The sequence below is a fragment of the Bos javanicus genome, chromosome 21, assembly GCF_032452875.1.
Source record: "Bos javanicus breed banteng chromosome 21, ARS-OSU_banteng_1.0, whole genome shotgun sequence".
NCBI lineage: Eukaryota > Metazoa > Chordata > Mammalia > Artiodactyla > Bovidae > Bos > Bos javanicus.
In genome coordinates, this window is record NC_083888.1 from 66,277,622 (window position 1) to 66,299,173 (window position 21,552).

The 21,552-nt window shown below is 47.3% G+C and overlaps 1 protein-coding gene across 10 annotated transcripts in view; it reads left to right on the top strand.

The window, feature by feature from the left end:
- WDR20 (WD repeat domain 20) overlaps positions 1-21,552 on the top strand; it is a 65,023-nt gene that overhangs the window by 28,066 nt on the left and 15,405 nt on the right. For 5 of the 10 annotated variants that reach the window (XM_061395395.1, XM_061395390.1, XM_061395391.1 and 2 more), the window contains exon 2: positions 15,591-15,773. The exons of 2 other annotated variants lie outside the window; for them this stretch is intronic. Coding sequence is in view for 5 of the 8 variants with exons in the window: in XM_061395390.1 (XP_061251374.1) it covers positions 15,591-15,773 (183 nt within the window). In the remaining 3 variants the exon portion in view is untranslated. Of the gene's footprint in view, positions 1-15,590; positions 15,774-16,801; positions 16,974-18,408; positions 18,487-21,552 lie in introns of those variants that run through there. 3 more of the 10 variants (XR_009732223.1, XM_061395398.1, XM_061395394.1) reach the window with 3 other exon arrangements.

The window sequence follows — 21,552 nt, forward strand, 5'->3', positions numbered from 1 at the left end:
GGCCTTCTAGTTTATGGCCAGTTCAGTTCCGTCTCTCAGTGGTGTATGACTCTTTGCGACCCCATGGACTGCAGCACCCCAGGCTTCTCTGTCCATCCCCAACTCCTGGAACTTGCTCAAACTCATGTCCATTGAGTCGGTGATGCCATCCAGCCATCTCATCCTCTCTCGTCCCTTTCTCCTCCTGCCTTCAGTCTTTCCCAGCATCAGGGTCTTTTCTAATGAGTCAGTTCTTAGCATAAGGTGGCCAAAATATTGGAGCTTCAGTTCCAGTTATGGCCACTTACTTAAAAATGCTGCTGATGGGATCTGCTGGTATTTGGAGCCTCAGCCTTTGTCAGAACTGTATGTACCACCACCAAGCTGAGCTGCTCGCCTGTGTTTCTCAGCTTTCAGTAGCTGTGCAGCCTCACTTAAGATTGCTGCCTATTTCTGCCATCCTTCTTGCATTTGCATACAAAATTTCAATACATCCCTGCTGGCCAGAATGTTATTAGTGGACATTAGCCTCGGCTACAGAGGGAAGATTTTCTGAAAGGCAGTCAGGAGCTCCAGAGAGCGCTGTGGGCGTGGGCCTTCTGCAGCTCCAGAACTCGGACTTGTCAGGAGGTGAGCAGCGCCCTTCTGCCTCCTCTGTCCACCCTCCTCACCACTCGGCCTGGAGAAGGCTTGCAGCAGTTGGGACGTGGCGCCAGCTAAATGAGTGTCACTTGGTTTGTGCTAAGCTTAACGAGTTTTGCAGAGTCTTCTGTATTTCTTCACTCTACGTTGTACATGATATAATTTCAAGTTCTGACAACTAGTTGTTACTGTCTGATGTAGAAGCCAGAAGACCACAGGTGAAGGAAGGATACGGAAATGAGGGCTTTGGCTTCCAGTCCTCTGGTGCTTTTCCTGGTTTACTGAGTGTAGAGCTTCCAAGTTTAGCTGTGGTATGAATTGATTTTGTGATTGTAGACAATTTACTTCCTTTGTCTTAAGTTGCAGGATCTTGAGAGCAAATGTGACTTTTTACAAGGTCCACTCTGGCTTCTGGTTCTGTGAATGTGAGACCTAGATTACCTCTGTTGAGATAAGACCAGTGTAGGTAGAGAGATGTTACAGAATTACTCATGCTGGAAACCAGTTGCTGCTTCAGTCTGTATCTTTGTGAATAGCTTTATATTTAACTTTTTCAGCTAGTAGTTGCAAGTTTTTGTTTGTTTGTTTTATTATGTGAGATAGTGAAAGTGCTTAGAGTGAAGCAAATGTGCAATTGTTGCCAAGTGCTAACTTTTGGATTATATTTGATTTCACCTTTGAGTTTAAAACTGCTTATTCGGCTGGTTGGCCTGCTAACCTACATTTAAAATGCAGTATTGTCCCCGTGGAGACTACAAATACAATACTGTCTCTCTTGAGCCTAATATTTTTATTTCAAGCCTCCAGATTTTCAGTGTTAAAATGCTGCTGAATACCAGAGGACAGATTCCACTGTGTAACCTTTCAGCTATTTCTTCTGGATTGAGGAAGGGCCTAGAATCTCTAGAAAAGCATGGGATTGATGATAAATTTGCAGTTCAGTTCTTGTGAGAAAGACGGGGTTTCGATTTTAGATGCACATTAGAAGAAAAATTGGAAGGTAAATGTGGAACAGATTGAATTCCCCAAAGAGGACTCTGGGAGAAGTTATCTCTGTTGAACACTGTAGCCAATTAGGAGGCCCAGTGAATGCTTCTCACACTGTAGCACTGTTGGGAGAGGGAAACAGCAGAGCCGGCCGTGGCCTCCTTATCTGTCCCCTGAATGGCTGGCTTCTGAAAAGAGTTCTCCTGTCTTACCTCATCGAGGAGCATCACTGGTGCCACAGAAACATTCATAACAGACACCGGCAGTCCTGACGGGTGTGAAGCTTAGGATTTGGCCAGTCCCAGGTAGCCCGTCACCTGTTGGTGACGTGTCACCCCTGCTCACACGCTTGCCTGGTGGAGCTGCAGGCTTCCTTTTATGGTGGATTTTCCTTGTTTGTTCACAGACATGTATTTGCCCGTGACCTTGTGCTAGACCGTGACATGCTTTTAAACTGCTAGAATACTTTTCAAATAGTTTCAGTTTTTTGACCTGTGTTTCCTTCTTTTTCTATTAAAAAATTATACAAGTATAATAATTATTGAGGAAAAGTTAGAAATTAAGATAGAAAAAAAAAGTCATTTAAATGCTATCCCTGCTTTTAACATTTTTAATATTTTGCTAAGTATCTTTTCAACTTGTTCTCTTTGCAAACATATATATCTCAAATAGAATGAAACTTCTTTAATTATGGAAAATTTCCGACTTACACAATAGCAGAGAGAATGTCTCCCAGCTTCACCATTTGTCAACATGTGGCTGGTCGCATCTCATCTACTGTCTCACCTATTCTGTATTATTTTAAAACAAATCCCAAGCATCATATATTTTCTTCATATGTTTTCTACAATATATATACTGTTTGGGGAAATAAAACCATATTTTTACATGTAAAAAGTTTACATTTGATCAACGTCTGTTCTTTGACAGATTCATAAATATTTTTATAGTTGGTTTGTTGATATATAAGGATCTTTTTCTTATTTTTTACTTTTTAATTTGAAATAATTACAGATTCATGAGATGTTGCAAAACATGTGCAAGGAGGCCCCCACACCCTTCACCTGGTCTCCTCAGTGGTGGTGTTTTGCCTGACTGTGGAGTAGCAGGAGGCCAGGAAAGTGACGGTGGTGGATCTGGATTTCACTGGGTTCACGGGGGTGTGTGTCTGTGTCTGTGTGTTCTCTGCAGTGTTACCCCGCTTGTCGATTCATGTAACCACTGCCACAATCAGTGTTTTCTAGTCGGTTGTTCAAATTCATTTTGTAGTTGGTCTATTTAAACTTGCTTCCAAACATGGACCACACATTGTGTATAGTGTGCATGCCTTTTAAGTCTCTTTCTAATAAAAAAATTATCTTGTTGCAGTTTTACACTTAGAGAAAATGACAGTAACAGCACGGAGAACCCCCGGGTGACTGTTTAAGATCTGCCCTTTGTTTTATCATGTGTTTTCTCTCCGCCTCTTCTCGTTCTTCCTCCCTGCTTCCTGTATGTATATAGGTACATGTATAATATAAATCATTTGGGAGTACTTTGTAGACATCATGCCCATTTATTCATGTAAGCCTCAGTTTCTATTTCCCAAGAGCAAGATTTCCTCATATATTACCACAGTACATTTATCAGAATCTAAGCTATACCATTGACCTCATCTGACGCTCACATTAAAATCTCAGTGGTTGCCTGCATGTTATCCTTTAAGAGCCTCCTGCCCTTGCTTCGGGAGCCAGTCCAGCTGCACAAACTACAGTGAGTTGCAGGCTCTCCAGTCCCGTTCAGTCTGGACTGATTCCTTAGTTTTTTCTTTGTTTTCATGGCTTTGACATCTTGAAGACTTCAGACCAGTTGTTTTGTAGGATCTCTCAGTTTGGCTTTGTCTGGTATTTTTGTGATTAGATTCATAGTCTAGTTCACAGTTCTAGATCACAGTTGGAGGACCACAGAACTGCTGCTGTGTTTCTCAGGGCAGCAGGAGAGCGGGAAGAGGAGGCTGCCTTGCCTTGGTCACTGCAGTAAACTTTGCTACATTAATCCATTGTCAGGTTCTGCTTTGCTCTTTGTAATCCATACATAATTTGTGAAGGGATACTTTCGGGCTACATAAATATCCTTTTACCCATCAGACCTTCATCCACTGTTTTACCATCCATTGATGGTTTTTGGCTGAATCAGTTATTACTGTATTACTGTGATGGTTACAAAATGGTGATTTTCAAACTCCATTTTTCTCTCCTTCTACATTTATTACGTGTTAGTCTGCTGTTAAGGGAAAGCCTATTTTCCCCTCCCCATTTATTGATATTAATGTGAACTCAGATTCTTAATTCATTCCATGAAAATTCTGGAGTATTGCTTTTATGTCTAAATTGTCCCATCTCTGACCAATAGTAGTTGCTCTGCTTTGCCCCCAGAGTCTTTTGGACCCAGCCTCAGAGGTCTTTCGTAGTTTTCTTGCTCAGCAGAACAGAAAGGTGTTCTAGGTTCATCTTGTCCATTTCTTGCCCCGTACCTGGTATCAAGTATATAGGCGCCTTGGTGACTTTAAGTGGCAGTATTTGTAACAAATCGCTTTTGCCCAGTCTGGGCACCGGGACTTCCAGTTGCCATTTGGTCATTGCTTCTATACGTTTCTACCTTCCGTGTGGAGAATCTGAATTCCTAAGGACATCCACATGATTTTTTGCTTTATTTTACAAGACATTAAGAATAACAATACACTGTTACTACTGACGGTATGATTACAATGTGACTACCATTTTAAGACTTCATACTTCTTTTTGTCTTTAGAATCCTATTTTTAATTGCATTTTTCACTTAATATCCTTCTTTGCTGGTAAGTAAATGTCTTCATTTTAAATGGCTACATGATACATTTACCCATTTCATTTTCAGAACACAGGATGTTAATAATGTTTTGTTACAAAGCTGAGGAGACTATCTTTGTACATGTGTTTGACCATTAAAATTATTTTTAAATTTATGATTACCATCCAAACAGGAATGTGTATAAATGTAAAGTTCTATTAATTTTTCACAAAGTAGGTCGACCCCAGATTAAGAAACCTCATTCCTGGCCTCCCTGGGACCTCCCCACACTCTGCAAGGGGCGACTACCGTCTTCACGGCCAGCATCACAGACTAGTTTTACTTATTTTTGAATTTTAAGTAAATAGCATTATTTCATGTGTCCTATGCTGCTTTTGTATCTGGCTCCTTTCATTCAAGATTATTTTATGAGGTTTTCCATGTTGTTTCTCAGTGCGTGGTTTTACATGGGTAATATTGCGTGGGTAGCCTAGTATGGATGCACATTTGTGCTTGGGCCAGCCTTGGGCTGCTACAGATTGTTTACCCACTTGGAAAGTATTTTCTAAGGATAAATTCCTGGGAGTTGAATTTGTGTTTAAAGGATAGGAGGCTTTTGCTCCATGTTGCCAAATTGCCCTGTGTAAAGACTGTGCCAGTTTACATTCCCGTCACAGTAGGGTGAGGCCTGTCCCCCCGCATTCCTGTGTGTGCTGGTCTTACTGGTCCATTTTGAAATGGGGTGGCATTGCATTGCCATAGCTGTGCCAGTGCAGAATACACTTCAAGTGCCTAAAAAGGCATGGGGAAAAAACATTAGAAACGTGAGTGGCTGTTACTTGAGGTCACCTGTAAGGCAGTTACCTCTTAAAAAGATTTGGCTTAGCTGGGGAGATAAGACATATGACAAATGGCAGACAGTGGAAATGCCAGGTGAACAGCAGCAGTTCCAGTGATTCTGGGAAACTTCAGAGGAAGCAGAGCACAGGACTTTCTTCGTGGTCGTGTATAGAACGGCCCAGCTCTCTCACTGCTGTGGGTTTGAGGCTGCTTTCTTCACCTGAGGCCTGGCTGGACTAGAGAATAACTACTTGAGTTACAGAGGCCAAATCCAGTGTTCTGCCCATTGATCTCAGTGGCTGATCGCCTTTTGTGTAAGATAAGTTTTTTCTAGCTCTCTCGCTTCGTATTTGAAAACCCAGCAATGTATGGACTCCAGAACACTGTCATTTGGTGTAAAATTAGTGGTTCACATCATTGCCATTTTTTGAAATTTCATATGTTGCAGATTCAGTAGCTCATTGTTCCGACTGAGGTTGGGTGATTGGAAAGATGGCAGCTTGGTGTGATTGAAATCGCACTTCTAAGCTCTGTGAAACCTTGAGCAGATCACCACCTTTCCCTGGGCTCAGTTTCAATGTAGGGTGAGGAAATGGGGGTCAGAAAATTGGCAGGGCCTCTACACAGTTGGAGATTGAGGGCATTTCTCGACTGGAATAGGAGCTCCTCTGCAGAGTGCTGCTTGTATTACTCAGCATCTTGAATCAGAAAATTGAAAAATCATTGTGTGCTCTGCCAGGCACGCGCTTGTGAACTTGTAAGTGTCGGGAAGGCAATAGTATGGCAGTTAAGCAGCCTGTAGGAGCCGCTCACTGCCATGGGGTGGGCTTCCGGTTCACCAGTGTCGTCACGCACTTTCAGGTGGCCACAGAATTTCTCCCCACCCCCACCCTGTTAGGAGAAACTTTAAAAATATTTATTTTCCAAGTATTTGAAATGAGTGTCTTTTGCAGAAATGAAAACATCTTCCCTTACCTTCCACTTGAGATGTTGGTATTCCCTTGGGAGTAGATAGGTATATTTCTATGCATGTTTAACAGAAGAGTTTAATAAAGATAGGGCATTTGAATATGTCAGCATTTTAATGTGATGAGATCTGGTGTTAGAATGTGTGCAGATTGATTTTACCTAATGTTTATTCATAGTTTTTCTTTAATGAAGAAATCAATATTTTATTAGCCTAAATGAAGCACCAGGACAACCATTTGTAGTGTTTCACATTGTGAGAAGAGACTCAACCTGAACGTGGAGTGCAGCGTGAGCAGAGAAGAGATGGCGGAAGTGTCGCGGTTCAGCGGCTTGCTAAGTTCATTTTTGAAAAACCACTCTGGGGGAAGAGGAGTCGAGTTTACATAGCTGTTTTTAAGTGACAGGCCTCCTTGGGGAAAATGGCATGTGATGACAGCAGCTTGTTTTTTCAGCAGACACGTGATGGACAGTGCTGGCCCGGGAGAAGGAGCCCTGCCCTCTGGGGGGCTTCTCCCACCTGCCCGAAGCAGGAGCCTGCCTGGCTCCCAGGGCACGTCTCTCCCTGGGGACCAGTAAGCAGTTCCCCAGGTTGTCCTGTGAAACTGCACCAAACATGCCTCTTCTGACTGCGTCTCTCCCCGTGTTGGAAGGACCTGAAGGTGGCGCCCCTCACGCTTTCCATCGAGTCGTTTGCCCGTTTCCTGATGGCGGGTGATGCAGTCCTTCTCTCTCCCGCCCTCCTTGGAGCTCCCTGCCCCACTCACTGCTCTGGCCCCACTGCTTCTGGCCCAGGGGAGGACCCCTGGGTCGTGAGTGCCGGGTGCCCGTTCCAGGTCAGGACAGGCAGGAGCCTGCGAGCAGGCCACATGCCAGCTGTTCTCAGTGGAGGGAGTGGGTCTGGTGTGCCAGTGCAGGTGTGGGCGTGTGCACGTATGTCTGACAGTGGAGGAGGAGTGGGAACTAAGAAAGGGAAGGTGCTGCCTTGTAGGAAATTATATTGGAAGGAAAACATGCCCCTAAACTTGGCTTCTGCTGTTTTTCTCCAGGAAATTTAGAGTAGAAAGAAATATCCCTGTTTTTCCTTATTTATATTTCTTTGAAAGTGTTAATGAATGATGAGACATTTCAAAGCCTCTCTGATAAGCATCAAGTCCTTCTGTATTCAAAAGGAGAAATACGAGTTTCAGTGAGAGGAACTAACTTTTCTAAAGTGCCTTTTAAGTGTCAGGTGTTGCTCTTCAGATGGTCTCCATTTTAGTAAAACAGCCCCGCGAGGCACATGCTTTGAGAGGTCTGGGGTCTGGGCCAGCCTGAGCGAGGCCCGAGTGTCTGAGTCCCACTTCAGCAAGCCCAGGAGCCTGCAGTCACACAGGGACAGAGTTTTAGGGTAGGTGCTGCCTCGGATGGTGTCTCATCAGCTTCCCGTCAGAGCAGCGGAGGGAGCAGCAGGCTGGGAATCCAGCAGTCCTAACCCCACCACTTGCTTCTCCTTGACAGCTGTTTGTGTTCCTCTGTTTGAAACATGGGAGTGGCGTAGTTCTTCGGGGCGCAGGTCTGTAACGACCGCCAGAGGAACTGATGTTTGAGGGCGCTCTGTAAGCCGTCAAGTGACCTTCTGGTATGTGCCAACGAGGGTGGTTTTCCTTCACAGATGGGCACCCAAGAAGGCATTAGTTGTTGGCTGGGCTTTTGGTCAGCAGAAGAATTATGTATGTGTGTGTATATGTCTGGCTCTGGATTTCTTCTGGTTCCCGCCATTCCTTTACTTTTCTTTCCCTCCATTTTCAAAAACGTATCATTCCTACAACAGAAACTTAAGGATGCCTTCTGTGTGCCAGCCCTTTATTAGGTGTTGGAGATAGAGTGGTGAATAAGACAGATAAGGTTTTGTCCTTTTTGAAACACTGAAGCTGTACAGTTGACTGACCTTTTTTGTTTTTCCTATTGGTATAAGTTATCCCAAACCTGACTTCCTGATACCCCTGGTACCTTTTTTTTTTAATGTGTTAGACCCTGAATACCATTAATGCCAGTTGTGCAGCTGTTTTGACTGTACCTGTTGGTCTGAAGAAACGTGAGGAGGATGGACCGCGCGGCTCTCCCGCAGCAGGAGCCCGGTTTGTGTCTCCTTCCCGGCGGCGGCTGCGAGCGCGGCTCGGCCTCTGGGCGGCGCCTCGCGGCTGACTGCTCCCTGCAGTCAGGTGTGGGCGGCCAGCGTGTTTGCAAAATCCCTGATTGGTACTTTTGTCGTTAGGGCCCCCGGTTATTTTCCACTCTGTTGGAGAAGATTTGTATTAAATAGTACGTTGATCTTTGTTCACGAAGCAAGTATGCCTCAGCTCGGAGTGGTCTGCGTCTCCTTTCTTGAGTCCTGTGACCAGAGCCGTTTCCTCAGGATGACCAGCTGGGTGTGGTCCCACCCCAGACTGTGGACTAAGCCCCCGCAGGCACGAGACCCCAAGCCTAACTAGGTTCGAAGTCTTCCCCAGGAAAAACTGGCGGACAGTCTGTAATGTGGTTTATTTTGAATTCCCAGTCTGGAGATAGGACTCTTGAAGTTGGTGATCCTCTGTGGCCCCCGGAAGGAATCCCCTGTCCACTTCTGGCTCCTGTTTTGGTCGTCTGAGATGCGGTCAGGAGGAGTGGTGACAGCACACGGCCCTTCTTTGATTTTCAAATGGCATAATGGAGACCTTTGATGTTACTGGGGTGGCTCCAGCTATTTTGGATTAATCCATTCAGGTTGTCAGTGAGTCAGCAGCCTCCTGACTTTTTTGTTGTTTTTAAAAGGACTGTCACTGTGTATGGAATACAGTTCCCATGAAGGCGCAGGTAACTGTGGTGCAGAGGGATAGGCACGCGGTGGCGGCCCAGCAAAAGAACGCCTTGCATGATGGGCTCGGGGGAGATGGCACTGGCCCTGTGCTGGGTAGCATTTGTGTGATGGGAGGAGCGGGGAGTGTTCCGAGTGAAAAGAGGAAGGCAAGGGAGGCAGGAGGGTGTGGAGAGCCCAGACGGCGTGTGAGCACGCGCCTTTGCAGGTGTGTGTGTCGACGCCCATCGTGGATGGCCCGTGCCTGGCCTGTGGGTGCCAGCTAAGGAGTTTAGCCACTGGTGCACTGGGCAGGGCTTCAGAGGTTCTGAGTGGGAGAGCGATGTGAGTCTTTGTGAGGATTAATCTGGCAAGTGTGGAGGACAACCTGGAGGTGTGGGGACAGGCGGGGAGGAGCCCGGTGCCGAGCCATGGGAGCTGCCCCTGGACTTAGGCGGCCTGGCGGAAGGCAGGGTGCAGGCTGGGGGCACCTCGGAGGCAGTGGGCCTGAAGCTCGGGAGAGGGGCCTCGGGTGGAGGGGAGCCATATAGTGTAGACAGGGTGAGCGTCTGGTCTGGGAGGGTATTAGACAGCGTTTAGATATGCCACTCCAGTACTCTTGCCCGGAAAATCCCATGGGCGGAGGAGCCTGGTGGACTGCAGTCCATGGGGTTGCTAAGAGTCGGACACGACTGAGTGACTTCACTTTCACTTTTCACTTTCATGCATTGGAGAAGGAAATGGCAACCCACTCCAGTGTTCTTGCCTGGAGAATCCCAGGGACGGGGGAGCCTGGTGGGCTGCCATCTATGGGGTCGCACAGAGTTGGACACGACTGAAGCGACTTAGCAGCAGCAGCAGATAGGGCAGTAACTGGACTCTGGTTTGGCAAGTTCTGTGAGACTAGTTCTCTCTGAGGTGGTTCTCAAGAGGGTAAGGAAAATGGGACATTTTTTACCTTTATCACCTACACGCCCCCCATGTACCATCATCTGGTGTGCCTCTTTCAGAAGAGGTCTTTCTGAGATTATTTTCCACACCACATCAAGTGCTTCTGGGCTCTGAGGAGTATGAAGTAGCAGGCTCCCGTGAGGAGGGCTTGGCCGGGTGCACGCGCCTTCCCTGAGCTCCTGGAACGGCGTGTCCGCCTGCCCGTGGGAGGCCTTGCCTTGCTGGTTCTCTCCCTCCTCCGCATTCCTCTTGGCCCCGCAGCCTTCCTGTGGACCAGGGAGGGGTCTGAGGGAAGGTGTGAGTTGGAACTGTTCCTTTTGCAGACTTCTGTGGTTCTGGAAAGATAAATGCTTGTTAGTGCCTTGCTGAACTGACCCAGCTGACTTCATATTTTGACAGTATTCATCATGAAGAGAATTCCAGGGATTTTTAAAGGATCAAAAGTCCAAGGAAAAAAGAAACAAAACATTTTAAAGTTTGTACTTACTGACCAAGGATTTTGGTTAACCAGCCCTGTTTCTGTAGTAGGAATTGTTTAAAGCATCATGTACATTTCTTCTGTTGAGAGTGAGATGCTGATACATGTAGTCAGTGACTCCTTATGCAGAAACTAATGAGCATAATGATGAAATTTAGTCTTACTACTGAAAAATCGAAGTCCATTCACCTTTTGTGACAAATACTATGCTCTATTGGAGCTGAATAACCAAATATTCTTATCAGTTCTTAGAATTCTTGCCAGTTCTTAAAATGGGTAAGACTTTTAAATAAATTGGTTCTGCTATAAATTGACATTTAAAAATTTAGATAATTGGTAATAATTAGGATGCAGAAGCACTAAAAAAAAAGTATCTGTAACCTGTCTATGAAGGATTTACCAGAAAGCTGAAGAACAGAAGTAATTTTGTGGAATAATACAGTGGTAACTGCTTAATAAAGTAGTTCTGCTTTTTAAGGGAATTTTTTATTAGAATTCGTAATTGTAATCCTTGGAAGGAAAGTTATGACCAACCTAGACAGCATATTGAAAAGCAGAGACTTTTCCAACAAAGTCCGTCTAGTCAAGGCTATGGTTTTTCCAGTGGTCATATATGGATGTGAGAGTTGGACTGTGAAGAAAGCTGAGCGCCAAAGAATTGATGCTTTTGAACTGTGGTGTCGGAGAAGACTCTTGAGAGTCCCTTGGACTTCAAAGAGATCCAACCAGTCCATCCTAAAGGAGATCAGCCCTGGGATTTCTTTGGAAGGAATGATGCTAAAGCTGAAACTCCAGTACTTTGGCCACCTCATGTGAAGAGCTGACTCATGGGAAAAGACTCTGATGCTGGGAGGGATTGGGGGAAGGAAGAAAAGGGGATGACAGAGGGTGAAATGGCTGGATGGCATCACCGACTCAATGGATGTGAGTTTGAGTGAAGTCCGGGAGTTGGTGATGGACAGGGAGGCCTGGCGTGCTATGATTCATGGGTCACAAAGAGTCAGACACGACTGAGCGACTGAACTGAACTGAATCGATGATAACAGACGTAAAGTAACACTGTGATCATATAAGTGATTAAACACTAAATTTTGTGTAATGAACTAAAGTACTTGGAGAGTTGAGATAAGGGAGCCAACTTGGGAAGTGGTAGTTGGGAAAATGCTTACTGGAGGTGGTGGGACTTGTACAGATGGATAAGATTCCTGCAAACGGGTAAACGAGACCATCCCTGCCGAGAGGGCAACTCAAGCCAGGAAAGAGGGGACATCTGCCCGCCCCAGACTCCACGTGGGTGGACGGCAGGACGAGCTGAGTGGTGGGACATGGGCCCTCGACCCCTCCCTCCCTCCCTCCCCAGGTTCCTCAGTGGTAAAATGCGGTTGGTATAAGCGTGGACTCTGGGGGGTGACTGTGAGACGACATGCGATGCTAAGAGTCAAGTTCCTGGTGCGCAGGAAGTGTTCAGTGGACCGAAGTTGCTGTGGCTGTTAGAGAGGATGGAAGGGCAAGACTGCTGGGTAGTCGTCATGTTGTGATGTGACGGGAACTAGGAAGCCCCTGCAGCACTGCCCCCGGGTAGGTTGTGACCGGGATAAACCAAGAATGGTAGCGACCATTGGAACGCTCGCGTGTGCTGGGTGCCTTATCTCCGTTATCCGCGGGCCTCTCCTTGGCCCTGTGGGGAGCTGGGGAGCTTCGTTCTTTGCGGCTGTGAGAGAGGTGACGCTCACCTCCCCAGAGCCACCTGGCCACCTCTTGGGAAGGCAAGGTTTGAACCCAGGCCTGCCCGGTTCCAAAGTGTAGGCTCTCTCTCCTTCAGTTAAACTGTCTTGACCTGGGAAACCGTCTATCGGGCTGATGACCCCGCGGAGAAGTGGCGGCCGGCTCGGGACATTGGCATTGTTACTGAAAGGTGGGTGGATTCTGACCCCACTCGCCAGAACAAAGGAGGGGGAAGAAGAGGAAAGAAGATAGTAACCCAGCAGTGGAAAAGAGACACAACTCGGTGACTGGCTGTCAGAGGGAAGAGGACGAGATGAGTTGGAGGTGATGGTGCAGCTGGAAATAAAGGCAGGAACTGGTGGTTCCAACGTTCCCCTCACCTGGCTTCAGGCTTCAGAAAGCTCAGGCACCACGGCTGGAGTCCCCAGGTTTCTCGGAAGAATAATTTCCTGTAGTTGGGCACCTTGTTGTCACTTCGGGGCTCACGGGAGTCTTGCTGGTGTGAGTGACTGTTGCCTGGCTAGTGTCTGCTGTTCTGGTGCCATCGTTGCCTTTGGGGCTTGAAGGGGAGTGACCTTAGGGAAGAGAAGTGCTTGCTTGTGTTCCTTGAGCCTCGGTCTGTGTTTGTGCCTTCTGGGACAGTGCCGCCCCCATCAGTGTTGAAAGACCAGTTTTAAAAATTGCAGCGAGTAGGGGCTCCTCTTTGTTTTTCATCGCGTTGCGCAGGCCTCTCGTCACAGTGGCTGGCTGCTGAGGAGCAGGGGCTCCAGGGGCGCAGGCTTCGGTAGCTGCCGCAGGTGGGCTCAGGACTAGAGCAAGGCTCAGGAGTTGTGGTGCGCAGGCTTAGTTGCTCCGTGGCGTGTGGGATCTTCCCGAATCAGAGGTTGAACTCGTGTTCCTGGTATCGGCAGGCAGATTCTTAACCACTAGACCACCAGGAAAGCCCTGGACTGATACTTTTGTAAAGTAAAATAAGGATTACTAGGAAAAGAACTGAAAAAGACATTTAGGAAGCAAATTTGGAATTTTTGTTACCAGAGTCGGTGGGTATTAAATCACTCTGTCACGTTGCCATTTTAAATGCTTATTCTCAGTCTCTGCTTAATTTTGACTGCAGACTAGCAGACTGCTCATGGTCTGGTACACTCTGAGAACAGTAATCTAGGAAGAAACTTTGTTAAGCAAATTAGTAAACAGGACGCTTTTGGACAATTTACTTCGAGAGTAAAAATTGTCTATCAGTTGGCGTTTGAAACACTGCAGACGTGTGTTTGTGTGCTCTAATGACAGACAGCATCTTTCAGTGAGGTTCCCTGTTAGGGGCAGGAAGGCAGAAGAGCTATTCCAAGAACTGAGGCTGAGGTTGTGAGGGATCCATGAGTTTAAAACTAGTAGCAATATTTGGAAACAATGGTGCTTTAAACTTCCGCTGTTCTTCTGAGAATCACTATTTCTTTTGCTCATTTAATTTGAATTAGTTTGTTTTCTCTGTTAACATTTGGCTTGCTTCTGAATTGTTTTTTATGTTTTGGTGCATAATTTTATGTATATTCTTTCATGGCGTAGTTTCTTAAACTGAAAAAAAGAAGTCTCAGTGGTTGCCGATATAGAGATCACGTAATAATTTAGCGGTTCTAATTTCAGATTTGATTTTTGACTCTCGCCATCAGCGTATCTTATATTTTGTTCTGTCTTTACTTTTGCTGCTGTTTCCTTGCCCTGAGTCATGTGCCGAGTTGTTCCCTTAGTCTCGACTTCTCTCTCCCTCCGTCGGGCTGAGCCCAGGAGCTGCTTACCCCCAGCTGGCCTCTCCTGTCCGTGGTAAAGGGGCTCCTGTCCGGACCCCCCCCCCACCTCTGCCATGCACCCACCTCGCACATCACAGGACGTTCAGGCCCCGTGCGCACGGCCCCGCTTCTGCTTGCTCCAGAGTCAGGGCTTCCTTTCGTAGACCACACTCTGCTTAGCTCATCCTCTGGACAGCGCCCTGGGGTTGGAAAGAGAGGTGCTCTCCCCACTCCAGCTGCGGTGAGGCAGGGAGAGCCCTCCACGCACGTCTTCACTCCTTTGCCCTGGGCTCCCAGGGTCACTCAGCTCCAGACGGCCTGGTGCTCAGGTTTTGAGCCTGTCATCGTGAGGTCTTCTTTTTCACACACTGTTTGTAATCTGACAGACCTAGAATACTGAGTCACTGTCCCAGGCCTTTTCGGAAGAACGAGATCTTCAGACCCCATACTCGGGGTGGTCCGTAGGAACCAGAGCTGTGAGCCCCAGAACCGCACACAGGGCCAAAATGGGTGTTTCAGGGAGACGCTTGGTTGTCTCCACCGGTGATTCTCCGATAGCAGGGGAAGCGGCGGGTCACCTTCATTTCAACAACATACTGGATTGCAGAGAAGGTTTCTCATGAAGAAAAAGGTCCTGCTTTTAAAGGGGGAGGCACTTTGAAAAATCATGTTTAGCCCAAGTCAGAAGTCAGACTTCGGAGTGTACGGTGTGTTTTCTCCCTGCCCCCTCTAGGGTAAAACAGGTTTGGGCTCCATATGCAGCCCTTCCGCTTCTTGAGTAGGTACGGGGACCTCGGCTGGGTTATTTACCTTCCCTGAACTTTTCTCGTCTGTAAAATGGGGGGAAACATGGTCTCTCTTGAAGTGTTATGATAAGGATTAAGATGATGCCTGTACCAGACTTGGAGTGTGGGTTCGATGAGTGAAAGTCACTTGAAAGCTAACGCAGAAGAGACTGTGACCCAGCGCAGGAGCCGCTGCCTCTGCGTAACTGGCTGCAGTCCTGGTTCACAGCCCGAGCAGGCGTCAGGATCACCTGGAGCACTGTTGCATCTACAGCTTGCTGGGCCCACCCGCCCACCCTACTGGTTTGATTCATTTGGTCTGGGGTGGGGCGGGAGAAGGTGCGTCTCTGAGTTTCCAGGTGACGCCGCTGCTGCCTCCGCTGGTCTGGGGACCACACTTTGAGAACGACTGGGCTGCAGGTAAACCCACCAATGAGCTTGTCGGTGCTGGAGCTGTATGAAGGCTGAGCTTTTATGTGGTTAGAAAATGCTTGAAATACGTTTTACAAACACTGAATTTAGTATCTCAAGGGTTTTTACCTCCTGAAGTCCAGGAGTCTTCATTAAATATATGTGAAGAAGAATAAGTTGCAAGAGTAACAGTTGTAAACATATTATGGATAGTCTAACAATATCAGATTGGCCGAGGTATGTGAAAGTGCTTTTATAAAATGCTGAAAACTGCAAAAAAAATTTTATAAAAATTAAAATATTTCAATATTTTAATTTTTAAGATTGAACATCATAATGGAGTATAAAATAGTGTAACTTAGAGTTCTCATCTCAATGTGCTGTTTACCGTGTGTATTTTTCTCTTTCTCCTCCAGGCTGCTGACTTGAGTAAACCAATAGATAAAAGGATATACAAAGGAACACAGCCTACTTGTCATGACTTCAACCACCTAACAGCCACAGCAGAAAGTGTCTCTCTCCTAGTGGGCTTTTCCGCAGGCCAAGTCCAGCTTATAGACCCAATCAAAAAAGAAACTAGCAAACTATTTAATGAGGAAGTAAGTAGCACCCTGTCTTAGCTGTTAAGAACCCCTATAAGAATGTATACGTTCTTACCGAGGGTATGGGCCTTATAATTTTACTCTGTGAGTGAAGCCCATTTTCCATCCTCAGCTGTCCTGCCTAGTATTACCCAAGTTTAAATGTGGTGCGTTGACTTGTTGACTTTTACCTGTTCTTTATTGGGCTAACTGTTTTTTTGTGCATTTTTTTATGTTCAGGTGTCTATAGCAGGTGTTTTAAGAAAAATTGTTTTTATAATGGAGATAAGGACGAGACTAATAGCTTGATCTTGATAATTTAAATAAGAAGATAAAGAATTCTAGATTGTATTCACATGGCCAGAAAATTTCATGCAGATCAAAGAACTTGCTAATATTTCCTTAGTTTTCGCAAACGGTAGATAAAGTTTTGATGTGTCTGTTTGACAGGCATACATCTGAGAATTTGCTCTCTTGCTCTTGAAAGCATTTGCTCTAAAATCACCTCTTATGTGGTTAGAACTCCTGGCACTTGAAACTGGCTGGCAGGGCACAAGCTCCTGCCTGTGTTGTGCTGTGTCCTGGGATTCCTGGTGTCTCCAGTCTCATTCTTGAAGGAGCCCGAGAGATCTGAGCTGTCTGTTCAGAAACATGTCAGAACCTTTAAACCTGGGCAGATGGAAGTTGCCAGATAGATTATATCTTTAAAAGCTGTTGGAGTGGCTTTTCAGTCCCAAGTATTGCCATTACATATTTGACGCACTTCCTCCGCTGTTTCAGTGTGACTTTCCTAGTAAATGGAACGGACGAGGTCGGCTCCCTGAGTTAGAGGCCCTGGCTGCAGTCTCCTTGTAACCTCAGCCCTGGGGTGACGAGGGTCAGGTCACCTGAGCCTCTGTCGGGAAGGGCAGGAGGTGTTGCATGGTGTTAAAGTTATTAACTAGAAACAGAAGTACGTTATAGATTCTGGTTTTTAAGAAATAATTTTGTTTGGGAAAGAATACTCCACTTGACAAATTGCAGTTAAAATTCTGATTCTTTTGCAGTCCCTATGGTATTTGCTGTCCATGTATATCCAGTATCCATCCACAGTGCTCCTGTTGGACTTTGCCAGTGGATTTGGTGAAATCTTTTGAACCCTGCCACCTCCTCTTCTAGTTTCATCTGGGTTGACTGGAGCAAAACTTACCATCTGGATTGACAAACTAGAGAGGAAAAGTATTTAATCCCGTTTTCTGTTAAAAAAAAAAAATCTTAAGCAGAAAATTATTCTGTTTACCTGAACATTTTATTAACAGCATCTGAGGGAGTGATTTCTAAGTAGCTGGATGATTTTGGTGGGGGAGTTGGTGGTGGGGAGAGTGGGGACACAAAACTATACTTCTCTGCATTCTTAATAGAAATGGTGAATTTGGCATCCTTGTGGGGTTCTGTTTGTGTTTAGGTGGGGACGTGCTTTCGGTGGGGAGGAGATTGGAGCCATGTAAAGGGTGGTTGGTAAACAAGGTCGGGAGGCCGCCCGGCTGTGGATGGCACAGCATGCCTCCTGGAGAACAAGAAGGATTTGTGTGCCATCGCTGGAGGGGGGGTGGTGTGCAGCACAGGCCCCAGGGCCCTGAGAGCACTCGGTCACCTCAGCTCTCCCCATTCCTTACTCAGGACAGCCGGGAGCCATGGGCTGCAGCTCCCCACCCTCAGGGAGTGAAGTGGAGTTACCTCCTACTCTTTGTACATTTTATTTGGAAAGTGGCTGTTCAAAGGGAGAGGATTGTGTGTAGTTTAATGCCAACTTGGCATTTACATCTCGAGGCTGAAATTGATTGCCCTTCACAGTGAGAGTGTTCTTTGGCCATACGGATAGCATTCTCATCAGATTTTGGTCAGGATGTCTCAGAGACAGGGTCATCGGAGGTTTGTTTCTCAGAGGGTGCCAGGGATGGTGGTTGAAGCAGTCGATAGGCCGTGCTTTGCATTCATGTGAGACTTGGAGGTTTCCGAGTATTTTATCTGCTTTCTCTGCACGGGAGGGCGGGCTGTCGTCTCCACTGTGCAGACAAAGAATTAGAGAGAGGATGAGTGAGTTGTCCAGACCCGGCAGCAATTTGATGATATGCCTAGATCCAGAAATGAATTCCACGCATCCTTACTGACCATAGATTGTAAGCCCCATCATAGCTGGTTGCCATATGGGCCTTGTCGCCTCCGGAGCTCACTCTTCTGTGAGATGGACAGGGAGGATGTGGAGCGTGTGTTATGAACAAAGTAGCAAGAGAGGTGGGTGCTAACTGCACTCTTCAGGATGTACCAGATATCATAAAATAAAAACAAAAATTCAGTGAGGGAGGTTTGAGAAAGCTTCCAGAAGGTGACGTTTGACCTGGGTTTGAAAAATGCGGAGGAGTCGGAGGAGGATGAGAAGGGCCTTCGAAGCTGGAGAAAACACCTTAGCATGTGGAGGAGCATGAGGCCAGCAAGACCTCAGTGCGTGGGCCTTGGAGTGGCCAGAGGTGAAGCTGGACAGGGGAACCGGAACTAGATTGCAAAAGCCTTTCGTAACATGCTGAGAAATTTGGACCTGACACTGGAGGCTGTGGGGCAACCTTTGGGGTTTTACTTAGTGAAGGGAGTGATAGGATCAAGTGTGTTTTTTTAGAACTCTTGTCAGCACTTGGGGAAGATGGATTGGAATGAAGATAGCAAAACGAGTGAGGAGGCTCTAGTGATTGTCCAGGTGAGAGCTGAGGACTTGACCTGGAGTTGGGACCATTTCCTCATTCATTCTGCAGACCTTGGTGGCTGACCACATGCAGAGAACACCTGCCCTTTGTCTCCCCTCCAGAGAGGGGGAAGTGTGAACAGTGCCCCACACACAGACACACGCATACACGGCACGTGGTGGTGACTTGTGATGTCAGAGGAGACAGTAGGCCTGAGGGAGAGAGACAGACACAGCGCCTGATGGACAGGGAGGTGGGGCACGTCTCGGAGGAAATGGTATGCTTTGAGCCTCGTATGAGAAGGCCCCCCAGGTACGGAGCTGGAGTGTTCCTGCAGGAGGGAGAGCGGGGGCAGGCCCCTGTGGGAATGAGCCTGGGGACAGGAGCCCTGGTAGAGGGGCGTGGAGTGAGGGCGCGGCCCGGGTTGCTGCTTGGCCTCCGTGCAGGGAATCTCGCACTGGGGAGCAAGAGGTGGTCTGCTTGGTGTTTTTGAAAATTACTCTGGCTCCATCTTGGAGACGGAGTTGGAGAGATGGATGAGCAGATGCTGGGTTTCTGGCTCACTTGGCGCACTGGGTGAGAGGGGAAGGAGCAGGTGCTGGAGCAGAGCGAAAGGTCAGAGTTCCTTTTCCTGCTTGTTAAGCTTGAGAGGCCAGGGGTGGTTGGGTACGTGGATCTGGAGCTTCAGACTAGAGGTAGATTCTGGGAGTGGTCAGCATATAGATAGTAATCACGCCCCTGAGATGAGATGTCAGGTCTGCGGAGAAAGCACAGTAGGAGCAAAGACAGGTCCGCTGCGTCCTGGACGTGTCTAGGACTGAGCCCTGTTTACACTCCAAGGCTCCGGCCATCTGTTCATTGCCTGCAAAGGGGCATTTACAACAGTCAGTCTATTACCATGAAATTTACAGACTCAGAGTACAGTGGCTAAGAGCATAGCCTCTTGGACCTGAGTGTCCAGAGCACAGACAGCAGCCCTGCCCCTTCCTGCCCGCAGGGTGTGGGTTTGTACCTTCATCTCTCCTCAGCCGGAAGGTGAATAGACATGCTCCCCAGGAGGGGTGGGGAGGATGGGAGGCCGGCAGAGGGTCTGGAGCGCCAGCCCTGGGGAGAGCTCGGGAAAGTTGTGCACACGGGGGAAACCGGAGGTTCATTTCACCGGGGCTTGCAGGAAAAGCTGCTTGGGAGGTGAGGTAGCAGCAGTTTTGAAGGAGAAGCACAAAAAATTTTCCAGAACAAGAAGGTAAGAGCAGGGCAACACAGAGAATGAACACTCATCAGACAGGTGATGGGGACTGTTTGTCCTGACTGCGGTGTCTGTCTGTCTGTCTTACTCATCCGAGGGCTGCTCAGCCTCCCGTGATACACAGGCACACACGTGTGCATACGCTGCAGTACTGATTACTCTGACCTGGGCCTCCTTTCTGAGGGCATCTGCTCTGTGAGAGTAGAGCAGATGTTTGGGTGGACGGATGGGATAGCTGGGTGGGTGGAAATGGAGTTCTGGAAATCCACATTAGACCAAAGATGGATGAAAATGTCTGTCTGGGAATCGAGTGTATCTTAAAAGGTGATTTTTCCGCCTATTGAATAAGAAGTTTTAAATACTTGTTTATACAAAAAATTGGGACAGAGAGAAGTACAAAAAAGATAGGAAAACATGACCTGTGAATCCCAGTGCTCACTGGTCGCTTTATCATGTTTGTAATTTTTTACGTTTTCTAAGAGGTGAACTTGTCAGACTCACACCTTCCGTTAAAGATGCTGGCAGCCTTCACCTCCCAGTCTGGCCCTCAGTTTGCCCGGTTCTGTCCGGGCATTGGAGGTGAGCCCTGCCCTCCAGGCCATCCTGGCAACGAGACCCGGGCTGCTGTGCCAGTGGAGCCCAGCCCAGGAGGAAGGCAGGGCCCTGTCCTCTGGCCTCCCTTCAGGGGTGCTAGGCTGGGACTGCTTTCTGCAGCCTTCAGGGCGGGCTTCGGGCCTCTCCTCGCAGTGTCACCCGTCTCTGACGGGACTTGAAGTATCTAATGGGCTCTGTGAGTGTCTTGGCACTTCTGATGAGCTCCCAGACCGTGCCACCTCCTTCATCGTAAGAGCTGCTGGTGGGAGGGGTCACCGGGTCAGGTTCAGCCTTGTGTGAAGCACCCCAGAGGGTGTGGATCCCCTTGTTCATCACTGATGATTACAGTGTCCTGGGGAAGAGACGCAAAGTGGCGGTTCCCACGTGGTGATGAACTCAGGCCCGTTGGTCTCTGTAAAAGTCCTGATTATATCGGGACTGTGTCCACAGAATAGTAACTTGAGAGGATTTTCAATTGTGTCTGATTGCTGGGTTAGATGGAAAATCTCAAAAGACCTGGTCGTCTCTGCTGCTGGCATCCCTGGCGTGTGACCAGCACCCCTCTCGTTGACTGTCTGCTCTCTGGCAGGTTGTGGCCAGGGCAGCAGGGCAGAGGCTGTGGTCTCTTGGTGGACACCCAGCCGGCTGCTGCCCGCGGCTGGGCCTTCTCTTCAGCCCGCGCCCCCGGGGCAGGGAGCAGAGGGACCCAGTTTCGCAGTATTCTGTCTAGTCACCCTCCAAAAGAGTGGCTCTGGGCACTTTGTTAGTTTTGTTTCTGTTGCTTTTTTTAATCAAAGGAAGGAAATGGGCATGTAATGATCTCCTTCAAGTTTTAATGTTGATAAAAGTGACATTTGATCCTCTTTCCCAGGCTTTGAAATCCCCTCTCCTGATAGTAGTACTTCCCGAGGGAGCAGCGTCTGTAAGTGCCTTTATAGAATCAAAGCTCTTGGCCACTGTTTTTGCTTGTGACTACATTGTGGCTTTTCCAGTAGCTGCTGTGGCTTTTGAACTGTTTGTTTTTAGTATTTTGTTATAAATTAATATCTGCATTGTAAAATGCATACCCATCTCTCCCCAATAATTTTTTTCCTGCTTATCATGTTGATAGCAGTGAAAAATAAAGTGTGTGTGCTTGAGAAAACTTCATTTTAGCAGTGGTGGCTTTAATATGGTCACAGGTTTATTTTTGTTGTTTCCTTTATACTGGTTTCATATTGTTAGAAAATCTTGTTTGTGA